The 27,747-nt window shown below is 45.2% G+C and overlaps 1 protein-coding gene across 1 annotated transcript in view; it reads left to right on the top strand.

Annotated features, from left to right (window-relative positions):
• The window catches only part of LOC108790375 (VPS10 domain-containing receptor SorCS1-like), a 475,033-nt gene that overhangs the window by 286,487 nt on the left and 160,799 nt on the right, over window positions 1-27,747 (top strand). Inside the window, exons 4-5 of the mRNA XM_018560623.1 lie at window positions 2,947-3,105; window positions 4,784-4,857. Coding sequence (XP_018416125.1) covers window positions 2,947-3,105; window positions 4,784-4,857 — 233 coding nt within the window. The remainder of the gene's footprint in view (window positions 1-2,946; window positions 3,106-4,783; window positions 4,858-27,747) is intronic.

The raw sequence follows: 27,747 nt of genomic DNA, 5'->3' as shown, positions 1-27,747 counted from the left end.
AGTAATATTCAGCGATCAATCCAGCAGCAGTACACACAGGAACAAACCCAAATAAAGAGGCTCAGAGCACAGGAAGTGCTCAGTATTTAAAGGCTTAGATGATTGTTGATTGACTGCAGCTGGCAAGCAGGTGGAGCTAAGACCAGAGAAAAGCTGCTGAATAGAAATCTGCAGTGCAAAGGTGAGTCCTCCTTGTGGCTGAAAGGCAATGCCTCAGTACTTCTACCCCAGAGACCCAGCTTCAAATCCCCACAGCCAAAAAACAGGTGCTTGCCAGACAAGCACCTGACACAGGGTCCCTCCAATTTAATTAGTCAGGTAGACACTTTGTTCAACAGTACCAAGCTCTGATCAAGGGGGAACCTTTGAAGTCTCAAAACCTGTTGGATTTTTATGATATAAGAATCTGAATCAAATCAAATCAAATCTGGCCTTTATACGTTACATTTTTGAAACTTTCTCCCTGGCACACCCAGTCCCTGCTCAAGCAAAGAGCCAACCTTTGTTCAACACTCCTACCTAAGGAGCATCATTCCCCCAATTTCAGTTAGGACCTTATGAAAACATGTTCCGCTACAAGAGATCCAAAACCCTTCCACATTCTATTCAAATCTGAAAAATAAATCTACTTTTAGACACCCATCAAGAACTCATAGAAATGGACAACAGGGACCACTTCATGTGAACCTCTGGAACATGAAGCGAGCAACCTAGCCCCTTAAACAAAAACGTTTAAGCTTTACATATATTTTAAGAGTTCAGAAGGGTACCTTAGACCCCCAAGTGACCCCCAAGGCCATCTTACTAATAGAGTCCTTTGAGAGAGAAACTGTTATTTGGTTTAACATCCCAGAAGCCGCTACACATTGAAATGTTAGTTTTGCATTGAGCAGATGCTTTCCCTTTACTCGCTGTGTTTAAAATGTTCTGAATCATTTTTTTAATCAATCCATAACTGGACTTAAGGGTGTTTTTCTAAACAAAGTGACTTTGGCGAACGCTTGCAGAACTGCATGAAGTGCACAAGATTTCCAAGCCCATATTGCACTGGCCTACCATCGTATAGCATTTGCAGCCTCTTAGGACTGCGTTCGCAATCTGCAATCCTTCATTGAATCCGAGATTGCGCGCCTGTAGTTTCCTTATGACAACAGACATTATTTTGAAGCATAAAATTTGATGGAGAAATGGAACTGGGCTTTGAAGAGTAACTCATCCTTAGAGTTCTTCAATGTAACACTGAGAGGCATTAAAAATGATTTACACTGTTGCAAAGGAAATTTGCAAGTAGTTAGGCATAACAACTAATCAGATCTCAGCTATCAATCATATTATAGCGCTGCTGGAAAACAAAGAAAAAAAATCAGGCTGTTGGCGTACGACCATAAACAGTGTATACAATGTCTCATTTGTTTTTACTTCTTGCTGTAACCATCTTCTTTTCTACCCGAGTAGAACATGAAAGCTAATGTAAGATCCTTTTACCAATGTCAACTTCCTGATATGCCAGGAGCTGGGTGGGACGCCGGGCAGAGCATTCCAGGTTGCTAAGAACTGGGCGAAGATGTGTAAGTAAGAGTCATACAGATCTTCCTGCCCCACTCTCAGCAACCAGAGCGTATAGGAGATGTGTATGTGGGGTGGGACGCAGGCCAGAGCATTCCAGGTTGCTAAGAGCTGGGCGAAGATGTGTAAGGGAATTGCACATCTACCTGCCAAGCTCTTAGCAATCAGGGACTCTTTGACCAGTGTACCGACCAGCTCCTGGCAACCAGTGACGTCACTGATTGCCAGGAGCTGGGCAAGACACCGGCCAGAGCGTCCCAGGTTGCTGGTAGCCATGCCAGGTGATGTGTAAGGGCCATACACATCTCTCTGTCCAGCTCTTGGCAACCAGAGCGTATGAGGAGATGTGTATGTGGGGTTGCGACGCTGGCCAGAGCATCCCCGGTTGCTAAGAGCTGGGCGAAGATGTGTAAGGGCCATGCACGTCTACCTGCCCAGCTCTTAGCAATCAGGGACTCTTTGGCCAGTGTACCGACCAGCTCCTGGCAACCAGTGATGTCACTGGTTGCCAGGAGCTGGGCAAGACACCGGCCAGAGCGTCCCAGGTTGCTAATAGCCATGTTAGGAGATGTGTAAATGCCATACACATCTCCCTGCCCAGCTCTTGGCCACCTGCAATGCTCTGGCCAGTCTCCAGCTCCACATACACATCTCCTTGTACGGTCTGGTTGCCAAGAGCTCAGCAGAGAGATGTGTATGGCCCTCAAACATCTCCTGGCATGGCTATTAGCAACCTGGATCACTCTGGCCGGTGTCTTGCCCAGCTCCTGGCAACCAGTGACATCACTGGTTGCCATAAGCTGGTCAGGACACTAGTCAAGGATTCCCTGGTTGCTAAGAGATGAGCAAGGAGATGTGCATGGGAGAGGGGTAATGAGAGACAAGACATCAGCTGTCTCTGTGGGTCGGGGAACATTTACTAATACACGGAGCCCCCTCCCCCCTCTTTAATTGGTGCCTAGGGCTGTTTTCATACCCTGGATATGCCACTGTCTTGCAGGCACAATATTTCACATAAATGGATTTAAATTGTGTATAGAACGGTTTGGCTTTTATCAAAGAACACTGTGATTGTACTTTATTTTTTTCCAGCAGCCTTCAATTGATATTGTGTTGCAGGGAGAACGGGGGTCGAAATGAGAGCAGGCTCTGAATCCATATTATTGCATGTTTAAATCTAATAAGTATTGAGTGTTATTTGAGTTGACATAAAGGTTTGGTAAAGTTGTTATATTGTATTCCTTTTGTTTCCATTTGTTGACAAAAGTATCACTTTAAAAGCTATTATTTATGCCCGGATTATTATATTACTGTTTATTACCTTTTTATTTTATTTTGAGGAAGTGCCGTGTTGACACTCTCATGTCTCTCTTTCTGCAGATCATGCTGCTTACCGACCCCGAGATCGAGAGCAGCCTGCTAATTAGTTCTGACGAAGGGGCCACCTACCAGAAGTACCGGCTCAATTTTTACATACAGAGCCTCCTGTTTCATCCCAAGCAAGAAGACTGGATCCTGGCCTACAGCCAAGACCAAAAGGTGAGCTGCATGCGAGGACTCCGCTCTAATGGGAAAGCAGAATATTGTTAGACTGGAGCCTTTGAAAATCATTCAATACAACTAATTAACACTTCAGCTTTACATTCTCTCAATGGGAAAAGCAGCTATTGTGCCAACTCGGAACAGGCCCAAAATATGTCCATTACACCATGCACACAGATGGCACAGCTCATGCAGGAAAGGAGCAAGGATAACTGGCATTGTATCATGGGAGGTTAGATCTTTTTTTCCCCCGATGCACATCTACTCACCGAAGACTTCAGAGGTGCAGCAGTAGCTAAAATACATGCATATGTCTGTTGCTTTTAAAGGGATATATAGTATATGTTTCTAGAAAAAGATCTTTATTGCAAATTTAAATACAGTAAACCGTAGCCACTGATCAGAATTCACTCTTAGGTACCTATGGGTTGATGCACTTAAGAAATTACACTTATGGGGTCTATTTATAAACAATTTGCAGGACCTCTCATCCTGCAAATATCTGTGAACATTCATTTTGTGCGAATGATGGCAAACACGAACGTTGCAAATAGATTTTCTTATCAGGTCGGGTGTATTGTGATGTAATGCTGCATTATGGCCAGTAGGTGGAGCTGAGGAGCATAGGAAATAAGGTTGTAGTCTCTGACCATCTCTTGAAACATGCCTATAGTCTTTGACCATCCCCCACTGCATTACTTTGTACTTTGTGTACGCTTTCTGTATCATTACATTCACGTATTATTATACTTATTATACACCGATACTGAGTATTTGGATCAGTATTCGTACTCACCCAAATGCTCCGATACTTACCTCTGATACCAGAACGTCCAGTCAGAGGGAGTTCTCACTCTGACCACAAGTGACGAGGGAGCATGGAGCCGGATTCCTTTCCAATCAGGAAGACGGGTGGTAGGTTATGACCTGCTTCCCGGCTTCCTGATTGGCTAGGAAGCTGGCTTCATTTGTTGCTAGGCAGTCTGGCTTCCTAACCAATTGAAAAGCTGGGCGGCACATCATTACCCACCTCCCAGCTTCCTGATTGGTCAGGAAGCCACACTACCTAGCAACAAGTGACGTCGGTTTCACAGCCAATTAGGAAGCCGGGAAGCAGGTCATAACCCACCACCCGGCTTCCTGATTGGTCATGGCATGGCACCCGGCTTCCTGGTTGGCTAGGAAACCGGCTTCACCTGTTTCTAGGCATCCTGGCATCCTGACCAGGAAGCCGGATGGCACCTCATGACTAGCCGTCCAGCTTCCTGATTGATCAGGAAGCCAGGCAGCCCCGGAATGTGAAGCCGGTGTTCTTTTGCTAGAACACCGGCTTCACAATCAAGCAGAAAGTCGGGCGACGGGTCATGATCTGCCGCCCGACTTCCTGAAAATCTGGGCACACGGCAGCGGTACTCGGTGTCGGCGAGTACCGAAAAAAAGTATCAGTACTCATACAGAAAAAACAGGATTTGGTGCAACCCTACTTATTATCATGTGCGACCCTTTGGTAAAGTCAGAGGCGTCACTTGAGTCTCACTGGGTACACCAAGTGGACTTTCTGAATTCAGTACGAAGCTTCACTGACGCTTCTTGTTAAATAATATTATTTCGGTAGTGTCCTATAATGTATGTCATGCACACATTAGTATTACTCGTGGTTTTGTCTCTCTTTCAGTTGTTCAGTTCGTCAGAGTTTGGCAGACGTTGGCTTCTTCTGAGCGAGACTGTGGCTCCAAATCGGTTTTACTGGTAAGTACCTGTATGAACTGTATGGGTCCAAGCTACATACAGTTATTGCTGTGATCTTCCAGGTTCCCCTCCGTACACAGAGCTCGGGGAATCCCTCGCTTGGCACCGCCACCAGTGCAAGAAGGCTGTGTATGCTTCTTAATGAAGACAAGGGGTTCTCTGATTGAACGAGGTTGAGAGGAGGGACGGATGATGTCACAAGGCTGCTTGATAGCCTTAGCCAGAGCTCATGTAGTCTTTGCCAAAGGGTGGCATTCAAGTCAGAGCCAATCAATCAACATCTCTGCCTCAAACACAGATACTTCTGACAAATGCCACGTGACCTACTGCAACGGGACCAGGAAGTCTCCTTTTTCAATATTCCATATTTATATGCAGTATATGACTCTTTACACACCTGGGGGGACCGAGGTCTGGAGTAAAGATATCAAAGTGCAGTTGTACAGCATCACAACCGGGAGAGAGAAAGTGCCAGAACAAGGAACTTCATAGTGTTGCTTGATTTTAAGGTATCATCCTGATGGGGCCACAACAACGAGAGGGGCCTTACCCCAGAGAAATGCATAGTCTCTCAGGGCAGGATTTCTGATGGTAACAACAGTGGACCTCGTCTGCTTAATGTGTGTTTAAAGAGCCAGTGGTGTAACTATAGCCATAGAAGCCAATGCGGCTGCTATTGGGCCCAAGGGTGGGAATGGGGGCCCCACTAAGGAGGTTGTCTGATGTCACCATTCTAGGAGAGGTCAGATACACAGGATCATGCTTTAAGATCATGCTGTCCCTAGTCACAGATCTCATTTGCACCCTTCCATCTGTGAGTAGATTTATTGCATTTAGAGCTTCTGGTTGTTCATTCTTTTTTGTTTAGACTACTACACCCCAATGTTCAGCACTCGTTGCTTGGAGTGGTAAATGGGATGGTAAAGCTGCCCATCCTTGATTTACCTTTACTTTATGTTAGGATCAGTTATACTGTTGTGCCAATTGTGACTGCCAGGTGTCACGGAAAGAGGCCGTCAAAATGTTGCTATGGGGTCCCATGAATTGTAGTTACACCCCTGGAAAGAGCCACTTCTCTCCATCAGAACAAGGTGGCAATAAAGGAGCAGAAGTGGGAGACAGCGTTGGGCCTTCATGGCATGATGGCCAGGTCTTATTTTAATGAAAGCTACAAACTTAACGATAATTGAAGATTACTTTTGAAAATATGTTAGCATGTTGAAGCTTACAAAAGCAGTTACTGACTTGGGTGTAGATCTTCTTTAAGGGCTTGAGACTCGATAAGCAACATATTTCCCCCAGAGTGGTAGAAAATTATAAATAATAAAACACAAAGGCTTTATTACCCCAAAATATATGAATAATTAAAGGTGCAGCATCACTTTTTTTTTCTCTTTAAAGCAATATAAACCCAAAAACCAAGGCAGAACCTACTTTGGTCTTTTCATTCACAAGAATTGTATTAAGTATGAAGTATACAAAGCATACACTGTTAACCATATGGCAAGAGGTCCCAGAAAGTTGTAATATTAATGTTATACACATGGGTACAGTAAACTTTATAATGGTGCAAAGAGTCAACTTAGGGAAAGGAAGGGGGAATTCCGGAAGAGTGGTGAATCGAACCACAACAGAGTAGGTCATGGGGGAAAAGTGGGACATGGGGGTACTGCTGGGTAACAAATAATAGGTAAAAGGCCACTCAGAGGAGGTTGCTTGGTTTATGGATTAAGTAGCATGGATGTGGTGGCTAGGTTGGAAGTGGCATGTATGAGGGATATTGGGGCGAGCCGGGAGATGGAGGCAGGACAGCGCCGTCTTTAATACTGATTGGACCCTGAGAAAACATTTTCTTGGGCCCCCCCACTCCTACCCACCCTACCCCCTAACCAACCCCCCCACACCTATACAACAGGGGCGGAGCAACACTATGCAATACCGATCGCATAGTAAACAGAGGAGTGGCACGTGTGTATCTTTTGCGGGCTCAAGGGCAGGGACAGTGGAAGGATTTATGCGTACACAGGTGAAGGTGCATTCCCCCCGGTGCCCTCAGATGGCTGTCTATGCAGCCGTACGCTAGCACTGACTAGCGTGTAGTGTCCCCCACCAAATGTACATGGAAAGCATGTAGTGGCCCCCGTCACACAGACAAGCAGCATAGTGACCCCTCTCTCTGGACGTTCAGTGTTCCCTAATACACACATGCAGGATGCAGAAGCCAGTACAGACATGCAGGGCCTTCCCATCAGACACTCAATGTTCCTGCTGCCCTGATTCAGGCTGTTGTCCCCCTCATCCAGCAGGCTCCCTCATCCCCATCCAGGTGCAAAGACCAGTGAACATCAGCGTCCGGGCCAAAGCAGAGCCGCCCCTTACAGCACACACATACACACAGCATGGAGGGGGAGGACGTCCACCCTCCAGCTCTTCTCTGTGTGTTACCTGCTCTGTGATCATCCAGCGATCTACTGTCAGTGCTGAGATGCAGGGCCAGTGGCAAGAGTTTTGCAGCGCAGGACCTGCTCAAGGGGCAGCTGCTTTGGGCCCCACAACAATGACTGAGCCCTGGGCCACCCCTTTTGCCCTGCGTTAAAGACGGTCCTAAAGGCAGGAGATAGAATCGGGCAGCAGGGGGAGGATGAAAAAAAGGTTGGGGGGTCCAAGAGAAGGCGGGAAAGAAAAGAAAGGAAGAGAGAGTAAAAAGGAGCAGGTAGTAGTGTGGAGGAGAAAGAGGAAAGGAAGTGCAGGGGTGAGTGCCCAGGAGTCATCTGGTTTTCATACTTTGATGTTTTCAAACATGAGATATCCTTTATTAGACTTTAATTACTCAAGATTTTTATGTCTTGGGTCCCTTTGTTTCCTGTAACCTCGGGGCATTGCTCTACCAAATGTTTTTTTTTTTAAATATTCATTTAATATAATACCTGATATCACTGAGCTCTTAGCTAATCTTAGCTCATCACATTCTCAAACAATTCATCCCCACACAGCTACCTCCTCATGTATCATTTCCCCCTCCTCTTTCAGATTGTAAGCCCTCAGGGGCGGGGCCATCCTTACCATCTTTTCTTGAATTGTATTTTAATTGTAATGTCTTCCTTACATTGTAAAGCGCTGCGCAAACTGTTGGCGCTATATAAATACTATGTAATAATAATAATAATTATAATAATTGTTTATGAGCTTATGAGGATCAAGTAAAAAAGAGGTCTAAGCACCAGCCAATTAAAATAAGGTTGCTAGCAAATCTGAATAGTGTGTGGATAGGAATGGCAATGCATGTATTAATAGATGTGTGCTGACTGTACATAAAGGCCTCTAATGCATTCATAGCAGCTCGAAGGGTGCTGGGGCGTTTTGAACTCCATTGTAGTTGGAAATCACTTCAAATGGTAAGAGTTTCAAGAATGGAACAAAGATTTCTCCCACGCGCTTGAGCATGAGATTGTAATTATGGAAATATTTCTTGGAGGAATGAAACCGAACATGAACAGAGCTGTAAAGGGATGTAAATGATCTTGTGAAAGTTGGTGACACCAAATCATTTTTAATTGGGCTATTCCTTGGATGGCAGTAGAGGGAAACTGTAACCCATTGATCCCTGGGAGGCCATAGAGGATAGCAGAAGTATGCTCATCTCATACAACGATAGACATTGATCTGAGCATTTTACAAGGAATGCTTGTATTAGATATGGCAAATGTAAAATCAGAGCTACATTTGTGGCCTAATTTTGGGCTTGTTCACATTTATCAAAATGCATCTTGTAACTTAATCACCACTGGCTCAGTATTAGGCCAGGGCTTTCACCAATCTTGATGTGGAGCCCAAGATGATGAGGCAGTCTTGTCCTCTCTAGTCCAAGAACCCCTAGGTAGTGAGGCCAGTAGTCCTAGTCCTGCTATCGTCCAAGAACCCCTGGGTAGTGAGACCAGTAGTCCTAGTCCTGCTGTAGTCCAAGAATCCCTGGGTAGTGAGGCCAGTAGTCCTAGTCCTGTTCTAGTCCAAGAACCCCTGTGTAGTGAGACCAGTAGTCCTAGTCCTGCTGTAGTCCAAGAACCCCTGGGTAGTGAGACCAGTAGTCCTAGTCCTGTTCTAGTCCAAGAACCCCTGGGTAGTGGGACCAGTAGTCCTAGTCCTGTTCTAGTCCAAGAACCCCTGTGTAGTGAGACCAGTAGTCCTAGTCCTGCTGTAGTCCAAGAACCCCTGGGTAGTGGGACCAGTAGTCCTAGTCCTGTTCTAGTCCAAGAACCCCTGGGTAGTGAGACCAGTAGTCCTAGTCCTGCTGTAGTCCAAGAACCCCTGGGTAGTGGGACCAGTAGTCCTAGTCCTGTTCTAGTCCAAGAACCCCTGGGTAGTGGGACCAGTAGTCCTAGTCCTGTTCTAGTCCAAGAACCCCTGGGTAGTGGGACCAGTAGTGCGGGGATGAAGGAGTGACTCATTTATTGGTGGATAGTGATGCCACTGGTGTCAATGGAACTCATGCATGCTGTTGTCACATAGTTGGAGGTGGCTGGAGATGTGGGTCACAGAAAAGAACAGGCACAAGCCAGGGTCAGGAAACAGCCTGGTAAGAGGGTACCAATATGGCAGGCAGAGACAGAGTCGAGGACAGGAAGGATCAGCAACTTGCAGGCAGAACGTACTAGAGCCACAGGCACAAATTGTAGTAAGATAACAAGCGGAGGGGTCAATGCAGGAGCAGATAAGTAGACAGGACCACAGAGGACACTATGTTTGCCTGATAAAACAACCTTTTATGGTTCTAAAGAGTTGCTTTCCACTAGTGCCACAATGTATGTTTAATGTCTCAATAAAGGCATTTTACTTGTTGGACCTTGGTGTGCAGGTGACTGCTTCTATACTTGGATTCACACGGTGCCATCCAAAGGTCATACCAGTACCCATCTTATTATATTGGGATTCTGGTCTGGAGTGCGGTGAGAAATAGACCACAGATGAGTCACAGAATAATCCTGGATGGTAATGGAGATCAGGATGGAGAATCTCAGGTCACAAAAGTACAGTTGAAGATCTCTTGGCACCGGGGTCAGCTCAGCTCAGCAATGTTGTGGCATGACAACTGTGAGCTTTATTCTTCAGCTACCTCAATGTTGCTCATACTGAATCCTCAATAACAATAGTGATTCAGTTTTATTGTCAGATATATTTGTCATCACTGGGGTCTTCCAAAGTCTGTCTGGGGATATTTTTATGTTCTGGCTCGAGTTTTTGTTAGTTATCGATCCATTTGTTTTCCTTTAGGCTTTGCGTATTTTGTACTAGGGAGCCATAACTACTCCATCATTGTTAAGAGTGTCTGCTCATGGTTTGTGTTTATGTAGCAGGTGGATTTTTGTTTCCCATTCCAGCCCTGATTCCATGCTATTTTACCTACATGCATCTGTATCACTTGTTCTGACTGATGAAGGGGATCCTGTGAGACCCTGAAACATTGCTCTGAGTGTATTATGCTATGCTGCTTATACGTCAATAAATAGACGTATCTGATATGCCATTGGACTGCCGCTGTCCATATTTCTACAGATATCACCAAGGACGCAATCTAAATGGAGTTTGTATATCCTGTTTTTGTGTTTCCAGTTCCTGATGGTTCATAGTGGTAGAGCTGCAGCTAACGATTATTTTCAAAATCGATTAGTTAGCCGATTATTAAGTTCGATTAATCGGTTAATCGGAAAAACAATCAAATACATTTTTAAAAATGGCTCCAGTGATGGTACTACTAGTTTGTATTGAGATTGCAGTCCATCACAGGAGCAAGCTTGGAGCAGTGGAAGTAAAAAAGAAAAAAGATAGTGTGGTGTGCAATATAGTGAAATGGAAAGTGTAAAATTATACAGCAATCAATGCAGAATGGCACCGGCTATAGAGGACTACAAATCCCAGTTATAGTACATTATACAGCGCAATGCAGAATATCACCAACTATAGAGGAGTACAACAAATCCCAGCAATAGTACATTATAGCTGCTGGTATTCTGCATTGCGCTGTATAATGTACTATTGCTGGGTTTTGTAGTCCTCTATAGCTAGTGGTATTCGGCATTGCACCACTGTATAATGTATTATTGATGGGATTTGTAGTCCTCTATACAGCGCAGTGCAGAATATCACAAACTATAGAGTAGTACAACAAATCCCAGCAATCCATTATACATACAGTGTATAATGGATTGCTGGGATTTGTATTCCTATGTATAATATGCATCACAATGTACCATCAGCTATAGAGGACTACAAATCCCAGCAATACATTATAGAGCACCATGTGGGGGAAAGTGCAGGCTTACCTGGGCAGTCTTCCAGCAACTTGCTTCTGAGATCGGGTCTGTCTGTCGACAGCTGTCATCCCCCCACACCTGCTCCTCCTTACTACATCTCCCCGCGTCCCTGTGGATGTGGGCAGGCGGTGAGTGTGAGGCGGGAAGGAGGTGCGTAGTGTAAAGCGTGGATGCGGGTGGGCGGGTCTGGCAGAGGTGAGCGTGATTTGGGGAGGAGGTGCGGCGTGCAGCGTGTGTGGAGCCGTGAACAGGGCCAACTAATCGGATGCCGATTAATCGATTATTTAAAAAGTTGACAACTTTTTCAATAATCGATTATGTCGATTAGTTGTTGCAGCCCTACATAGTGGAGAGGTCCAATTTGCTGAAGTTGCGTATTGTCCAATTGCCTGTGTAGAGATGGTAAAACAGCATTATACGTGATTGATAGATGGTGCTGAGGGCATTCAACACAATCTGTCCCCCACATGCCATTTTAACATCTCTACCCTGTTGATTGGACAACTTTTCCCCCATGTGAGTAGAACAGATGTGCAGACTTTCTGGCTCCCAGGATGGGATTATGTAACTTGAACAGAGGGGGGGGGTTCCCACAACTTTCACACCTCCCATCTTGTTCTTGGACAGTCAACATCTACACATTCCAAGGTGTCTACCTGTGTGGATATAAATGCTGTGGTATGTTCCTATCAATCATTAGAACTGAAGAAGGAACTTGGAGAAGCTGCAAAATGTCTCCAACATTACAGAACAAGTCCAGTTGGATGTGACTAACTACTACTAGCTATACCATGGACCTTCACAGACATAAAGGGATCTCTGTTCTTCTATTCAGACACAATGTCTATGATCAACCACACTTTTTATCCAAAACGCCCTCTGCTGAGTCAGAGCCAGAACTCTCCATTCAGCAAAGTTTGGACCTCTGCAAAGAGACCACTGCTTCCGCACAGAGATCCAGGCTCTTTTTTTCTGCAGCATGCTGGCAGAGGACTGGCTTTTCTACTCAGGCTGTGGTTGCTTTCTTAAAAAAAAAAAAAAACTGAAAAAAACTGTAGGACTTGGATCAAAACATCACGTGATCAAACTGGAATGTATTTATCTGATTTAAACTAAAAGCTTACATGGGCTGTGCACTGAAGATTTACCATTGTGCAGCAATACCTACAGAGGAAGAACATGTCATCTGTGCAAGAATATGCCGGTTATTGTGGAGCCAGTACCTAGCTGTTAGAGCTACCGGGGTCAGGACACGCCACCAGTGCCGCCTCTCATTTACATTTACAAGCTGCCTCTAACCAAAATTAATATTGCAGTATTGAATGGTTGCATTTGCTGGCAGGTTAGTCACATGGTGGATTCTTATATCTCTTGAGGGTCTCATTGGTGAGATCTCAGTATGAAGACCGATCTGCACAACACTGCCAGCAGTCTGATGGTGGTCACACTTCTCCCCAATGGATTTTAAAGAATGCAGAAAAAACATTTTTAGTGCATGCAAACCCTAACAATTACCTTTTTGCCTGTCAAATATACCATTGGAAGTGTTTTGTTCTATCCAATAAGCGCAAAAAGTACCCATCGATCCTGCCAAAAACTCCAGTGCTGTCCTATGCACTCTTAAAGGAGAACTATGGGGTTAGGACTTTTCCCCATAGTTCTCCTAAGGGTCACGGGAGGACACAAACTAGCGTCCTCCCATCACCCACAGCTCAGTATACCTCAGTATACCTATACCTAGCTTGCGGTATACCGAGACGCCGCAGCCGGAACGGAATCCGACAATTATGTCTGGATCCACCCAGCTGAGTGACAGCTGGCTCCTCCTATTTAGAGGCAGAGCCAGCTGTACCCGCCCCCTCCCCTGTCCGTTCCGCCAGTCAGCGATGGAGGATCGGACAGGGGAGGGGGGAATCAAGTCCCCCACCTGTCACTGCTCTCTGCCAGCACAGGATCGAGAAGTGAGCGAGCGCCGGTATGTGTTCTCTCACTTCCCGATCTACTGAGCCGACCTGTGACAGTCTCATTGTCACAGGTCGGCTAGAACTATGAGGCTGAGTGAATACCTCACCTCATAGTTCTCCTAGGGTTTATTTTTAATTTTTATTTAATCAAATATTTATATAGCGCAGACAATTTACGCAGCACATTCACATCAGTCCCCACCTGAGACACAAATCATCCCTAGAACTAATAATGACTTGGCGCTGTCACCCACCCACAAAATGGTCATATCAGTTTTGGTAGATGTTGAGAGTTGAATCACCTGACAGTCTCTTCTAGCTCTCAAAGGCAATATTGGTGAGATCTCTTTACTGAGTTCCCGGTTCTGTACACCTGCTGTGCCCATTATAAGGGGCTCACATCATCCCTGTGCTGAGCTCCCAGGTCTGCACACCTGCTGTGCCCATTATATGGGGTTCTCAACATTCATGCTGGATTTTTATTTGTTTTTTATATTATTGAGAATGTAACAAGAGGAGCTTGGACACCCAACGATGGATGAGAACAACAAAAACTCCCATATAGACGGGACCAGAGCTGGGAATTATGGCCGGGAGATCTCACTGTTGCAATGTAGAAGTGATTGGTAACCTATAAGTCTCTGCGTTATGAAAGGTTTATTCTCTCCTACGTTGGATTGGGTAATTTTAGCTCCTGCTGCTTGCAGAAACACTGAACCCATTAGACAAGTGCTTTAAATTGCCGTATTACCATTTGCGCCTCTTTCACATACCGAGCACTTTTATTGAAGTTGGAAAAAGAAAAGTTTAAAAACTTTTTTTTTCTTCTCCAAGTGCAGGAAAGCTTTGAATTAAAAGCCGTAGAATTCCCCGAGCTGAGCTCACTTAGAAATGTTCTGTCAGCGCCTTGTATCGTTGTGCGCGGAAAGGTTCGATTACCCCGAGGAGGTACATATACGTTATGACAGAAATGTGCCGATTTAACCCGGGAACTTTGGCGGAATAATCTCATCCGGCGCTCGGGATGTATGACGGCCGCCCCGGCGCCCGACGCAGATATTTTCGGTAGATAAATCCCTCAATACAAATACGGGGGCTATAATTGAATTACAAAGCCATTATCATGTGTGGAATAGAGAGTTGTTATGGTGCTATTTTGACAAGATAATGCCTGCTAAAGGATTCCTGCTCATCCAGCCATACCGCTGTATGTCTTTTGCAAAACATGTTCTCATTCTGCTTATTTTTATGGGGCATTACCTCCGTAGATAGTGTCAGCGACCGGCAAAATTATGGCCCACTCTATGCGCTGTGTGGTTTTCGCTCCCGCTGCATTGTCTAGTGTTTGTTTTTCCTATTGAAAAAGGAAAACTGCCGTCTCTTTGAGCGAGAGCACATTTTGAGTCATTATGGTCGTGTTTACCTTGCAGCAATTTTCGATGTGACTTCCAGGCTTCCTGTTCCGTATGTCCATTGTTACATTACAAATAGAAATTTGAACAATTGGCTTCAGGTGGCTACCAGTAATTTATCTGTAATCATTAGGCCCCTTTCATGTGTATGAAGTCTAATGGGAGTGCCAGACAGTCGAAAAATCCCAACATTTTTATTAGAAGACAACATAGAATGGCCAGCACGCTTCAGGAATCCAAAGAGCTTCCCTCCTTCAGGGATTAAACCTAATGGGCAAATCATAAGGACTCAATGTTACAAATCACCAAGGGCAGTCTTTATCAACCTTTTGTTGTCTATTAGTAGTCAACAGTACCGTGCTGTGCCTTCTGTGCTGGGTGAGGCATCCCCCCAGCCCGCTGAAGCTCTGCCTCCATCCCGCCAAAGCTCCACCCCCACCCCACCGAAGCCCCGCCCCAGCTCGGTAACCAAGCTGTGTGGGGAGGAGGCAGGGAGGAGACAGGGAGGAGCCTCTCTATCCCTCACTTGCTCGTCACTGGTGAGGCATCAAGCTCGATGTCCTCACTGTTTTTTTTTTTTATTGGACAGCTTGGACCAATGGCGCTTTGCCTTTGGTCCAACTCATGCGCAGAGCTCACGCCTCGAACATAGAGCTCGCCCCTGAGGGCTTACAATCTAAAAGGGAGGGGCCGGTGATACATGAGGAGGTAGCTGTGTGGGAGTGAATTGTTTGAGAATGTAATGGTTCAGTCAGTGGTTAGGTTGAGGTGGGATCGGCTTCACTGAAGAGCTGAATCTTAGGGGATTACCTAAAGGCAGTCAGAGTGGGAGATAGATGGACAAGTTCGGGTAAAGAGTTCCAGAGGATGGGCGAGCGTGGGAGGAGTTGACAAGGGACCTGGATCATCTCCCGACCCAGCTCTGGCCGGCATCCTTCTCAGTGACATCACTGGTTGCCAGGAGTCTGGGGAGACAACAGCCAGAGCATCCCAAGTTGCTAAGAGCTGGGCAGGAACATGGGGAAATGTGTATGGCCCATACAAAGCTTCTCGTCTGGCTCTTAGCAACTTGGGAGGCTCTGACTGTAAAGAGGGCAGCAGGCACACTGAAAACATTTTGCAGCAGATTGACCATGCCACTGTGCCTTCCACCCCCCACTGCACACATACACACATTTACCACTTGAGGCAACAGCCACTTGAGGCAACAGCCTCAGGCTGCCTCATTGTAAGGACTGCCCTGTTGTTAAGGCACTTCCTAATTTCGGGTGACTGCGCTCTGTCTCTGTCTTGCGATTGTGCTCCTGCGTTGTCACCCTGTCACGCAATGTTCCGATGGAGGTTATAAGTGACTGTGTCAATGCACATTATGCTAGCTTGGTCCACAGTTGTCACCATCATAAAACCCACCCTGAGAAATGCCATGCACCCATCGCTGGAGTACATGTAGACAGAACGCGGCTGCAAAGAGACTCCATGTGATCAGCAGATTGAATAATTGGTTAAACCAGAATTTTGTTAAAAAATGGCAATTGTTTATGATGAACGGTGATTTAGAAAATGAAATGTCATGTAGTGATGGTTGACATCTACGTTAAGCTTCACTGATCATCAGCTTCCGAAGATAAACTTTAAGCCGTATAGAGAAGGTGTTGTCTTCAGTCATACCCGTTATGCTAATAGACATTGAAAGGTCACCAACGCTGCAGAAAGTAAGATTCACAATATATTGTAAAAGTAAGTTTTCACCAACAAAAGCCCCAATATTTTGAGGTCATGCAGTGCCCAGGGTCTCAATGTACCATAGTGACTTTATCCAAGGTGCAAGAGGACAACTTATACATGCAACTAACCAATTAGAACCCTGTAACATCCACATCAATGTGATATCCCCACCTAAATGTGTAAAAATAACAGAAACATCTATCCAAAAATACAATCTAAAAAAACATGCTAGATACATGGTACATTGACCATGCATATTGCAATCTTTGATTGACTACCTAAGGCAGGGGTAGGCATCCTTGCAGGTATGCTGAAACTGCAAATTCTATCATGCCTCTGCCTCTGGGAGTCATGCCTGTGGCTGTCAGAGCCTTGCAATGTCTCATGGGACTTCCACTATAGCTGGAGTGCCAAGGTTGCCTACCCCTGACCAAAGGAATACATTTACTTTGTATCCTTTAAGATAGATAAGTACACTTACATCGTTTTTGGGGAAATCTAAAGGAAATATGTGTAGTATGCTTTGCCACTTTTAGGCTTGCATTGAGGAACAGTGCCACCAAGAAGCATTTACATTGATTACCCAGAACAGCCTTTTCTTTGCCCCTTTCTAATTTTGTTTCATTCTGTTACCGAGTTCCTCTGTGACTTGTAAGGGGATTCTCATTGTACAGTGGTGTGTGGTGATGAGCCTGGTTTCAGTTCACTTGGGCATAAGCCAAACCCACAGAGCTGCCTGTGGCCCAGAGACCTGCATAGTGTAATTGGTGGATAGGATGCTAGCAACTGGGCCACACAACAATATTGGTTGCTAGTACACAGGCGGGTACACCATAACAACCAATAACGTTGTGGGTCTGTCTGTGCCCTAGTAACCAACAACATTGTGTGACCCACAGAAGGTCACTGGTTACTGGAATGCTAGTGGCTGGCATAATTGGTTGGTGGCATTTTAGTAGCTGGGCTTCACAGCATCATTGGCTGCTAAGAGACAGCTGGCCCCACGGCATGATAGGTTGTTATGGTGTACCTGACTGCATCCTAGAAACCAATCATGAGGATAAAATTAGTAGACATGTGTTGCGGAGAGTGTATAGAGGAACTGGAAGTTTCACACCCCGGGTTTCAAATGTGAAAAAGACAAATTATGTTTCCACAGTGGGGTGTGCAAAGACCCAGAGGGAAAAGGAAAAAAGGGGGGCTTTTAAGAAACAAGTCCAGACCTCTTGTATAAAAATTTTTAGAAATACATTTATTCAATAACTCGTAGTATACATTATTTCAGATAAAAGACAAAACAAAAACAAAATACATAATCTTCAATAAAAATACATATGCAGGTTCACTAGTTGGTGACAATACCGTGCAGTTACGATGTATGTTGTTGCTTGTTATCGGAATGGTATAAGCACTCCTATAGGTCCCTACATGTTTCGCCCCAAAAGGGCTACTTCAGGGGAGAAAGACAATTCTATGGTGGATATGTGTCCTAGGATAAGAATAATAAGCCCACATATAGTACAATTAGAACAATTAGTGTAATTGGGATCAGAGAACTGCACTTAGTCTCACTAGCAAAATCATTTTTTATATATATATATTGTTCTCAGTCATAGCGAGTGTAAATATGATATATTAAATGTGTAGGTGTGGGGATGGAGGGGGTTAAAGGTAAGAGTGCAGGTGAAAGACGTTCGTTAACTAACTAACCCAGCTAAGTGGGATAGTAGTGATTGAAGGACTGTGGAAAAAAGTCCAAGGGTATGTGCCAAATAAAATAGCCCATAAGGGATAATGAAGTGAAGGATAAATGGTAAATTAATTTGGATGTATAGATAAGGACACATTAATGATCATTGATGATCAGTGAACATAGATAAATATCATAGAAATAGTAAAAAATATATATATGTAGTAAAAAATATATGTGTGTATTTATATTATACATGCATGATAAATATATGAAAAATATATAAGTGTTGCCGTGAGTGAAAATCAAAGTGAACTCCAAAAAAACAACAAAAAAAAACGTGACAAATACATGTAAAAAAAAGTGATTAGCCAAACTCGTATAAAAAATGTGAAACAAAGGGGGGGTTCTAGGATATTGTGTTTAAAAAGAGATAAGATATTGCAGAGATCACTGAAAACACGAAATAGTCGGGAATGCAAAGTTTAAAACGGTATGGTCAGACAGACATTTTATAGTGTAAAAGCTCCTATAGGAGCAAAAAAAACAGATACCTTGTGCCGTGTGTAGTATTGCTGTTCGTTTCCCGGACATCTATACAGCTAGCCGCATCACGGTCAATTTAAGTGCTGGACTCCGAACGTCATGTGATGCCAAACCGCCCCTATGGGCGGGGGCTAATCACATAGACGTGAGACGCAGGAAGGGAACGGGCCATAAAGTAGTTGTATAAGATATGTACATATATAAAGTGTACGAATAGAGCCCCAGGGGGTGGGGGGAAACCAATCATGTTCTGTAGCTCAGCCACCAGTCAACCATTGATGCTCTGTGGGTTGTGTGGTAGCATTGGTTGCCTGGATGCAGAGGGAAGTCCAACGATGGGTTGAACTGGCCAAATCGTTCTATCCATTTGATGAACTGCAAACAGTCTCCACCAAAGCTCATCCCGAATGGTGTTGCACTTGGTGGAGCTTAGCGGAAAAAAACTGGGAGCAGTGTTAAAGGAAAACTATATCAGAGAGGACCACAGCAGAGGCTTTGCTGGCTAATAAAGGTGGACACAAGAATCCTGTGGTACCTGCTCTTATGCTCAGATACAGGTTTTGAAGCTCAATTCCAGTTTGGAATGGATCTCCCGGCAGCGATATTCTATATCTCCAGTGCTGTTTCTCATAAACTTAGCAGGTGCTCCATCTAGAGCTACTCATCTTCCTAGTTGAATGACGTCCTGTGTCATTCGACCCACTTCCTGTACACCCAGGGTGTCAAGGCTCCACCTCCCACCCTGGACTCACAGGAGCATGGTCACAGAGAGCTGCTGTCTGCAAAATTTAGGATCCACGCCACCGCTGAAGGAAGAAGAAAAGAGCTAAGGGAACCTGTGATGTTAGGGGACCACCAAGGACACCTGGAAAAGAGGTATGTATACAGGGATGCAGAGGGCGCTCCAATGGAGGAAAGGGGGAAAAAGAGACGGGGCCATGTAATTGGCCTTCAAAGCAAAACTGTATTGATAGAAATATGGAGGCTGCCATTGCTGACCTCCTCCTGAAAATGCTATTTGCCTTGGTATCTCCAGCGTCAGTTCTTTGAGTTGCTGGCCAAGTATCCGGAACCCAATCAGAACTCATGACCTACATATGTTTGCTGGTTTATTGACGCTATTGAAGGGGTTGGATTGGCACAACGCCCAAACACAGATGGGATGTAGACAGAAAAACTCCCTTGTGACTTGTCCTATATACACCTCACTGTGGGGGGTGGGGGTGGGGGGGGTTGTAGCATAACACAAATCATGTTCCAAAAATGCTCTTAATATTCTTGATATTAAATCCCATTTTAGATAATCGGCAGGGAAGTGGCTGTGATTGTTTGTGTTCTGTACTTTTCGACAGATTTTTAATTTTTTTTTCTTTTTTTTTGCCAGAACCTGTTGCTCTTTTTAAATATTCCTGTACTTACTGCGGCAATCAAACACCAATCTCCTTGCCTTGTAGTGATTTTCGCTGTGGGAGCCTCTCGTTCCCAGCAAAGTGCATACTCTGATGCAGAGATAATAGCGGCTGTCTTATTAATGACACATGTTACACAGTGTGCCTCATACAATTACTCAGGACCAAACTCCAGATACGTCCTCTCTTAAAGACATGTCATGGAGGATATATGTGAGCCTTAAGAAATGTAATCCATAAGAGGGAGGCAGAATGAGTGAATAGGGAACGGCTTTTTTTCCTCCCCTTGTACTGTAAGTCATTCGGTGCCGCTGTCCGTGGTGCTGAATACAGGTCTGGAAAATGCCAAGCTGAAGAAGCCGTTGAACATTGTCATTGTGAAACTACAAGTTGTGGCTTATAAAGGTGAAGCGTTGTACCACTGAATAGTTCTGTTAGCTGCGGGCCCAAAGCCCAGCCCTCTCTGTGGTGGAGCATTACAAAAATATATAATTTGCCAAACGTGTTCAGCCCTGTGACAGCCGGTGCAACCTAAGGAGGTTAAAGTGTATCTAAACCCAAGAATAACACTATTATCAATACTAATACTATAGGTAACAAGGTAACACTATTACCAAGAATGTAACAGTGGGGAAGCTCGACATTCCGTCACCAGGGGCAAAGGCTCAGTTTCTCCCCCACAAGGGAGAAGTTCTCCATCCACCTACCCATTGGCACCCCTCCTAAAGAGTCAATCCCAGGCACATGCCCCCCCAGTCTCCCCCAGCTTCGCCCCTGCAATGTAACACACGGTAAAACACTGTAGATTGCCAGTTCTTAGATGTGGTGGCTGCGTTAGTTTTCCTTCTCTAGTTTTTTTCCCCTTTATTTTCCCCTGGTGATCATGACATAAAAATATTTTTGCCTATAACTACACTTAAAAGAGACCCATAGGGTCAGTATTTTGCCCCGTAGTTCTCCTAAGGATCACGGTAGGACATTTACGAACGTCCTCCCGGGCACCAAAGCTCAGTATAAAGGGAGCTACAGCCCACGGTATACTGAGACCGCCGCAGCCGGGACGGATCCCGACATTACTGTTGAGATCCACCTACCTGCCTGAGTGACAGCGGGCTCTGCCTATCTAGAGGCAGAGCCAGGTGTACCCGCCCCGTCCGTTACTCCAGTCAGCGCTGGAAGATCAGAGAGGGGAGGGGGGGAATCCCTGTGGGGAGCCTCTCTGCAGGAAGATAATTGAGAAGTGAGCGAGCGACGGTATGTGTTCCCTCACTTGCCGATCTATTGAGCCGACGTGTGACAGTTTCATTGTCACACGTCAGCTAGTACTATGAGGATGAGTGATTTTCTCACCTCATAGTTCTCCTTTAAAGACGCCATTTACACCTGAGTGTCTTGTAGCTTGAATGCCTGAGTGTTATAACACTGCAACAGGAGGAATCTTGAAATAAAATCCAGAAATTCGGTGCTGTCCTGTGAACTCTGCAGTGTTATCTCAAGCAGAATTATATTCCTGCCAAGTGCACTTCTGTGGACTGCAGAACGCCCCTCTACTTTGATATGTTCTGCAATCCTAGCATACTTCCCGTAATAAGGTGACAGTCCTACTCCTCCACAGATACAGTACAGTAAGTGAGTGTTGTCACCCTAGGACAGGAAGTGTGCTACTGGCAGGATCACTGGGTGAAATTCAAGGAAAGGAAAGCTTGAAAAAAATCAAAACTGATGCAGCCATCCAATGTAAGGATTGGTAAGCTGTGATGTACTTTACATTTTTCTTTTTGAGTTCAGTGTATCTTCAGTCAGTTCAGTTCAGTCACACATCTCTGTACGGCAGTCCCCGGGTTACCAACAAGATGGGGACTGTAGGTTTGTTCTTAAGTTGAATTTGTATGTAAGTTGGAACAAGCAAAATTTGTGTGCGACTCCAGCCAAAAATTATTTTTTTAGTTTTGGATAGCATAGGGAAGGGTTAACCCCCTTTCTTTTGCCGTGTGTGCCCCTGTTCAGATGATTTTACCTCAATTTCTGTCCCTGTGGCCATTGGATTTTGAAAATGTTGTGTTGTTGTGGAAACAAGGATTGGTGATAAAGCTTCAGTGGAGACACCTTTTTCCCATGAACACTCTTACAGGAGTGACTTTCCCTTCCTAGGGGTAGATTTCCTCTCACTTCCTGTTGTCTCAAGGAGAGGAAGTGAGATTAAATCTTTCGAATGAGGATACAGACAGCAGTACAAACATCACAGTGACCCGGAAGAAGAGGCAGGCACCCCTCGTCTGCACGTCCAACAAGAGGCAACTTCCTGTAATGTACGTACAGTACTACGAACCAGACCCAAAAAGGTGGGCGCCCCTCGTCTGCATGTCTAACAAGAGGCAACTTCCTGTAATGTACGTACAGTACTACGAACCAGACCCAAAAAGGCGGGCACCCCTCGTCTGCACGTCTAACAAGAGGCAACTTCCTGTAATGTACGTACAGTACTACGAACCAGACCCAAAAAGGCGGGCAGTCCTCGTCGGCACGTCTAACTAGAGGCAACTTCCTGTAATGTACGTACAGTACTACAAACCAGACACAAAAAGGTGGGCGCCCCTCGTCTTACACTTTGGCTGCAGCCTGGGACCCCCTGCTGTACAGTAATAGCCTCCGTTTGTAAGTAGGGGTCGTATGTAAGTCGGGTGTTTGTAACTCGGGGACTGCCTGTAGTTGTATACCTGTAAAGATGGTCTGCAGGGCTTCTACAGGATTCCGCAATGGCTGCCATTATACCTGTTGGATGCCAGTGAAGCATTACGAGGGGTTGAGATCAAAACTTCCTTGTGGGTGATGGGAACCTGGGTATAACATAAAACAAGTATGGCCCCTTCCACAAGGGTGCCTTCAGTTCAGATTAGCAGGGATCCTTGCATGGTTCTGATTGGATCATTGGATGCTGATTTGAGTAGTTCGGAAAAGATGTCACCGTTGTGACATCCATGTCCATCCAGTTTTCCCCCCATCCTGTGATGGAGGAAACAACTGAACTCGCCGGATCCATGTTGGTCTATGGGGAGTTGGGTGTAAATACTAAACAGATATGCGTCCATTTACATCAGATTACCCCTCATCTGCCATGATCAGGTCCGCTAAAACAGAACTCTGTTCCATTTGGCTTTCCGGACCTGGTCAGAGTCAGGGTAATCAGCTGTAAATGGACACATGTCCCTTTAGATCTGGCTGCTCATAGACTACCATTGGACTTCTGATCAGATGCCTGGAAAACTCACAGGTGAAGCTGATTGGAATGCCGGTGTGAAAGGGCTCTAACAATATTTTTATGGTGAATAGTTACTGAGACATTCACCCAGAATGAATCCCTGTTTACAGTACAGTTTGCATCCCTGATTTAATGGCTTTGATATGTTTTCCTGTTCTTTGCTCGATTACCTGATGCCGAGCTCTAGTGTGGGGGCGGACTTGTCGCTCAGAGGAAAACAAGGAAGATGACATTAACTCCTCTCCGAGGGAGGCAAAGAAGGTGAATGCTACACTAATGCTGAATGAAAGAGGAATAGAATATCTAGGACAATGCTGCATGTTACAACTGACAGGAAGTAGAGTGTGTACAGGATTCAGCGCTGTCAGATTTATCCCAGATAGACAGACACACGAAAGGCAGAAATCACACGCTGAATGAGATGTGGGGATGTCAGGAAGTTTCAATCCACGATCCAAAAGTCTAAGTAGAAGTATCATGTTTTTTAAATGTGATTTAAACATTAACTTTTACCTGTTTTACTCACCTCGGTCTCATTTTCAAGTCATTTAGTATTACATATTGCTGCACTAATTCTGCTCCTCTCCTCTCCCCTTCCTCTGTTTTCCTATTTCCTTACTTCATTTCCCCTCTTCCCTTATCCCATCTCTTCTCCTCTTCTGTCTCCTCTGCTCGACTCATCTCCCCTCTTAATCCATCCCATCTTCTCCCCTCACCTCCCATCTCTTCCCCTATACTCTTTTCTTCTCCCCTCTTCTTCTGTATCCTCCTCTCCCCTCACTTACCATGTCTTCCCCCTATATTCTCTTCTCTCCACTCTTCTCCCATCTTCATATGTATCCTCCTCTTCCCTCACTTCCCATCTCTTCCCCCTATCCTCTCTTCTCTCCACTCTTCTCCCATCTTCATATGTATCCTCCTCTTCCCTCACTTACCATCTCTTCCCCCTATCCTCTCTTCTCTCCACTCTTCTCCCATCTTCATATGTATCCTCCTCTTCCCTCACTTACCATCTCTTCCCCCTATCCTCTCTTCACTCCACTCTTCTCCCATTTTCATATGTATCCTCCTCTTCCCTCACTTCCCATCTCCACCCCATCCTCTCTTCTTCTCTCCTCCCTTCTACCCTCCTCTTTTCTCACCTCCCATCTCCTTCCCATCCTCTCTTCTTCTCTCCTTTCTTCTCTCCTCCTCAACATTCACCATCCATCTCCTCCCATATCCTCTCTTGTTCAATCCTCTCTTCTCCCCTCGTCATCTGTCCCCTCCACTCACCTCCAATCTGATCCCCTCTCCTCTCTTATTCAGTCCTCTTCTGTATCCCCCTTTTTCCATAATTTCCCATCCCCTCCCTTACCCTCTTTTCCCCTCCTCTCCCCTCACCTTCCATCTCCTCCCCTATCTTCTCTTCTATCCTCTTCTCCCCTCACCTCCTGTCCCCTATCCTCTCTTCTTCACTCCTTTCTTCTCCCTCCTCTGCTGTCCCCTCCTCTTGCCTCATCTCCCCTCATCGACCACCTTCTCCCAACCCCTTCCCATTCTTCTTCTCCTCCCCTCCTCTTCTGTCCCTTCCTTTCCCCTCACATCTACTTTCCTCTCTTCACCTCTCCTCTCCCTTTATCTGCTCTCTTCTCTCCTCTTATGCTCTTCTCTTGACTCTCCTTCTTTCTTGCCTCTACTCTTCTCCTTTCATCTGAGCCCACCTCTCTACTCCTTAGCTCTCTTCTCTTCTAATCTCTCATCTTTTTTTCTCTCTTCCATACTTTCCTCTGACTTGTTCCCTCCTCTCCTTTTGATCTTGCCTCTCCTCTTATCTCTACTCCTTTCTCATGTATTCTCTCTTCTTACCTCAACTATCTTCTCCTTTTTCCTCTCCTCTCCACTATTTTGAACATTGCTCTGATCTCTCCCCTCCGCTCACTTCTCCTTTGAGCCCACCGTTCTTCTCCAGGGACCAAGAGAAAGTGTGTAGACACTGATATACAAATCGACATTTTGCTTGAAGTTCCCCTTTAATTCCCTCGTACACACAGCACTCGTGTGTAAACAGCCTTCCACTGTGCAGTTAGCAGCGAAGGTCATCCGAGTCTCCCTCCTTTCCCTTCTCATGCGTTACGGAGAGAGAAAAGTAACTTCACTGCGCGAAAATCTGATTTTCTGTAATTTCACATCTGACCTGTAATCGTTTTTAATGATTAAATGAGCAGCTTTTTGTATCCAGATGAATCAGCACCAGTTCCTATATCCTGGGGATAAAAGACCGCACGTCCCAGCTGTGCGATCACTGCGCCAGCTGGAGGCTTGTAAACCAGATGTAAGCATCTGTGCTTCCTTCTGTACGCTCACTGAGCTGCGCCGCAAAGAAGCTTCACGCTTTGCCAGCGCCGGAGATGCGGCTTCCCGTCTTCCAGATGTACAGAGACGAAATGTTCGGTGTTTGTTAGGTGCAGCTCGAGACTCTCCCCAGTCCTGCTTCAGATAGAAGTACAGCTTTCAAAAATGAAAAAAGAAAAGTTCACAATAGCAATTAGGGATGAAATGGGATTGACTTTGGGGGAGGGGGGATAATTTTGGGTGGCTTTTTATTTTATGTAGGGCCTGTTTTTAATCTTTTGCACGTTTGTTGTGTCAAGATAGCTAATTGAAATGAATGGACTGCCAATGCACCATTGGATGTGAAATTGGACATGCCCAAATTTCGTAAAGCAGTGCACTGCAATGCACTGTGGTGCGTTGCGGCATGCCGGCCTTTCGCTGGGCCAATGCTGATCGCAAGGCACCAGCACCCCTAGATGGCACTGATGAGCATGGGAAATGGCTATATTCATCAGTGCCATATATACTAGTGCCATGCTACTAGGTTGAAGTGTTATAAATAAGGCCATTAGTGCAGGGGTGGGCAAACCCTGGCCCTACAGCTGTGGTGCAACTACAAATCCCATGATGCATTGCAAGACTTTGGCAGCCACAGGCATGACTCCCAGAGGCAGATACATGATGGTATTTGTAGTTTCCCCACAGCTGGAAGGGTAGTGTTTGCCTATTCCTGCCTTAGTGTGTTGGGTGCCATTCAAAATGAATGGCACACCGACACCTGCTGCTTGCATTGCTCCAGATTGCAGTAATATTGAGGGGCTGTTAGGCACATGAACAGGTCCAGGATGGTTATAAATAGCTTCCATCAATCTCAAGAGCCTTTTAAAGCCTATTGTACCTTTAATTGTGCTGAATAAACTTAATTTATTTTTCGCCCTGGAATCCAAAATGTCAAAATTTCACCAAAATTTTCCAATTGTTTGCCATTTTTCAATGTGATTAGAAACTATCCTGTCCTTAAAGTGGACCTGTCAGTTCATATGTGTACATTGTCCAATTGAACTCACGGAAATACAATAAATATTCGGTCACATAGACATTGCACTGACAGCTTCCTAGTCCTACCTTTCACTTTCCTTTGATAGTTGTTACAAGGTATGTCTAAATGTCACAGTACAGCTAAATAAGCACCCTTCCTAGGGCTGGGGTCACCCGAAAAAAAAAAAAGAAGAAGCTCTCTGTATAGTTGAGCTGGAAGGAGCACCACATAGATATAGCACAGGTTCCAGCACACAGCTTCATGTCCTGATCCTTTATTAAATATCAGGTGAGCAGTTCACATCATAAACCCACTAAGGCGTTTCAGCCACACATGGCCTTAGCCATAGCTATGACTAAGGCCATGTGTGGCTGAAACGCATTAGCCAGGTTATGTTTTGAACTGTTTATCTGATATTAAATAAAGGATCGGAACATAAAGCTGTGTGCCGAACAGCACATGTGTTATATTTGTTGATTACTGAGTAAGCAACGACAGTAAAACAGAAAGGCAGCCAACGTGTTTCAAGGGCCTAAGAGTTAAGTATAAACCTTTTTTCTTTACAGGTACCCTTTCCAATACCCTGTTTCCCCGAAAATAAGACCTACGCCGAAAATAAGACCTAGTACTATTTTGGGGAATTGCTAAAATATAAGACCTACCCCGAAAATAAGACCTAGTTGTGACCATTCCTAGGGCCAGTGGTGGCATAAGGGGGAACTTGAAGAGCCGCGGGAGAGGCGGGAGAGAATCAGCGTTGCCAACGAAGCCAGCACTAGAGGGAGCGAGGCGGCAGCGGAGTGAGCGGAGCCGCATAAGCCAATTCCTCCTCTATAGCGCCGACTCCTGTCACAGGCGGAGTGATACCAAATGCACGCCGCCTGTGAGGAATCAATAGTGAAGGCGCGCTTCACTCATTCTGGCCAGCAAATGGTTACCAAATTGCAATTGGAAAGGTACGGCACCCCTAATTACGCTGATCACCCTATTCTTGTACATGAATATGTATGGATTGTTGTACATTAAAAAAAAAAAAATAAGACCTACCCCAAAAATAAGACCTACCCCAAAAATAAGACCTAGTGTGTTTTTTTGAGCCAAAAAAATATAAAACGGTGTCTTATTTTTGGGGAAACACGGTAGTAGGTGATTTGTGAACGGGGAGGGGGACCCGGACAGTGTCAGCGGGCCTTGCATTCTACTGCGAGGCCTGCTTTAATGA

Source organism: Nanorana parkeri, unplaced genomic scaffold, assembly GCF_000935625.1.
Source record: "Nanorana parkeri isolate BGI_ZX_2015 unplaced genomic scaffold, ASM93562v1 scaffold469, whole genome shotgun sequence".
NCBI lineage: Eukaryota > Metazoa > Chordata > Amphibia > Anura > Dicroglossidae > Nanorana > Nanorana parkeri.
This window is presented reverse-complemented; position numbering and strand designations above follow the sequence as displayed.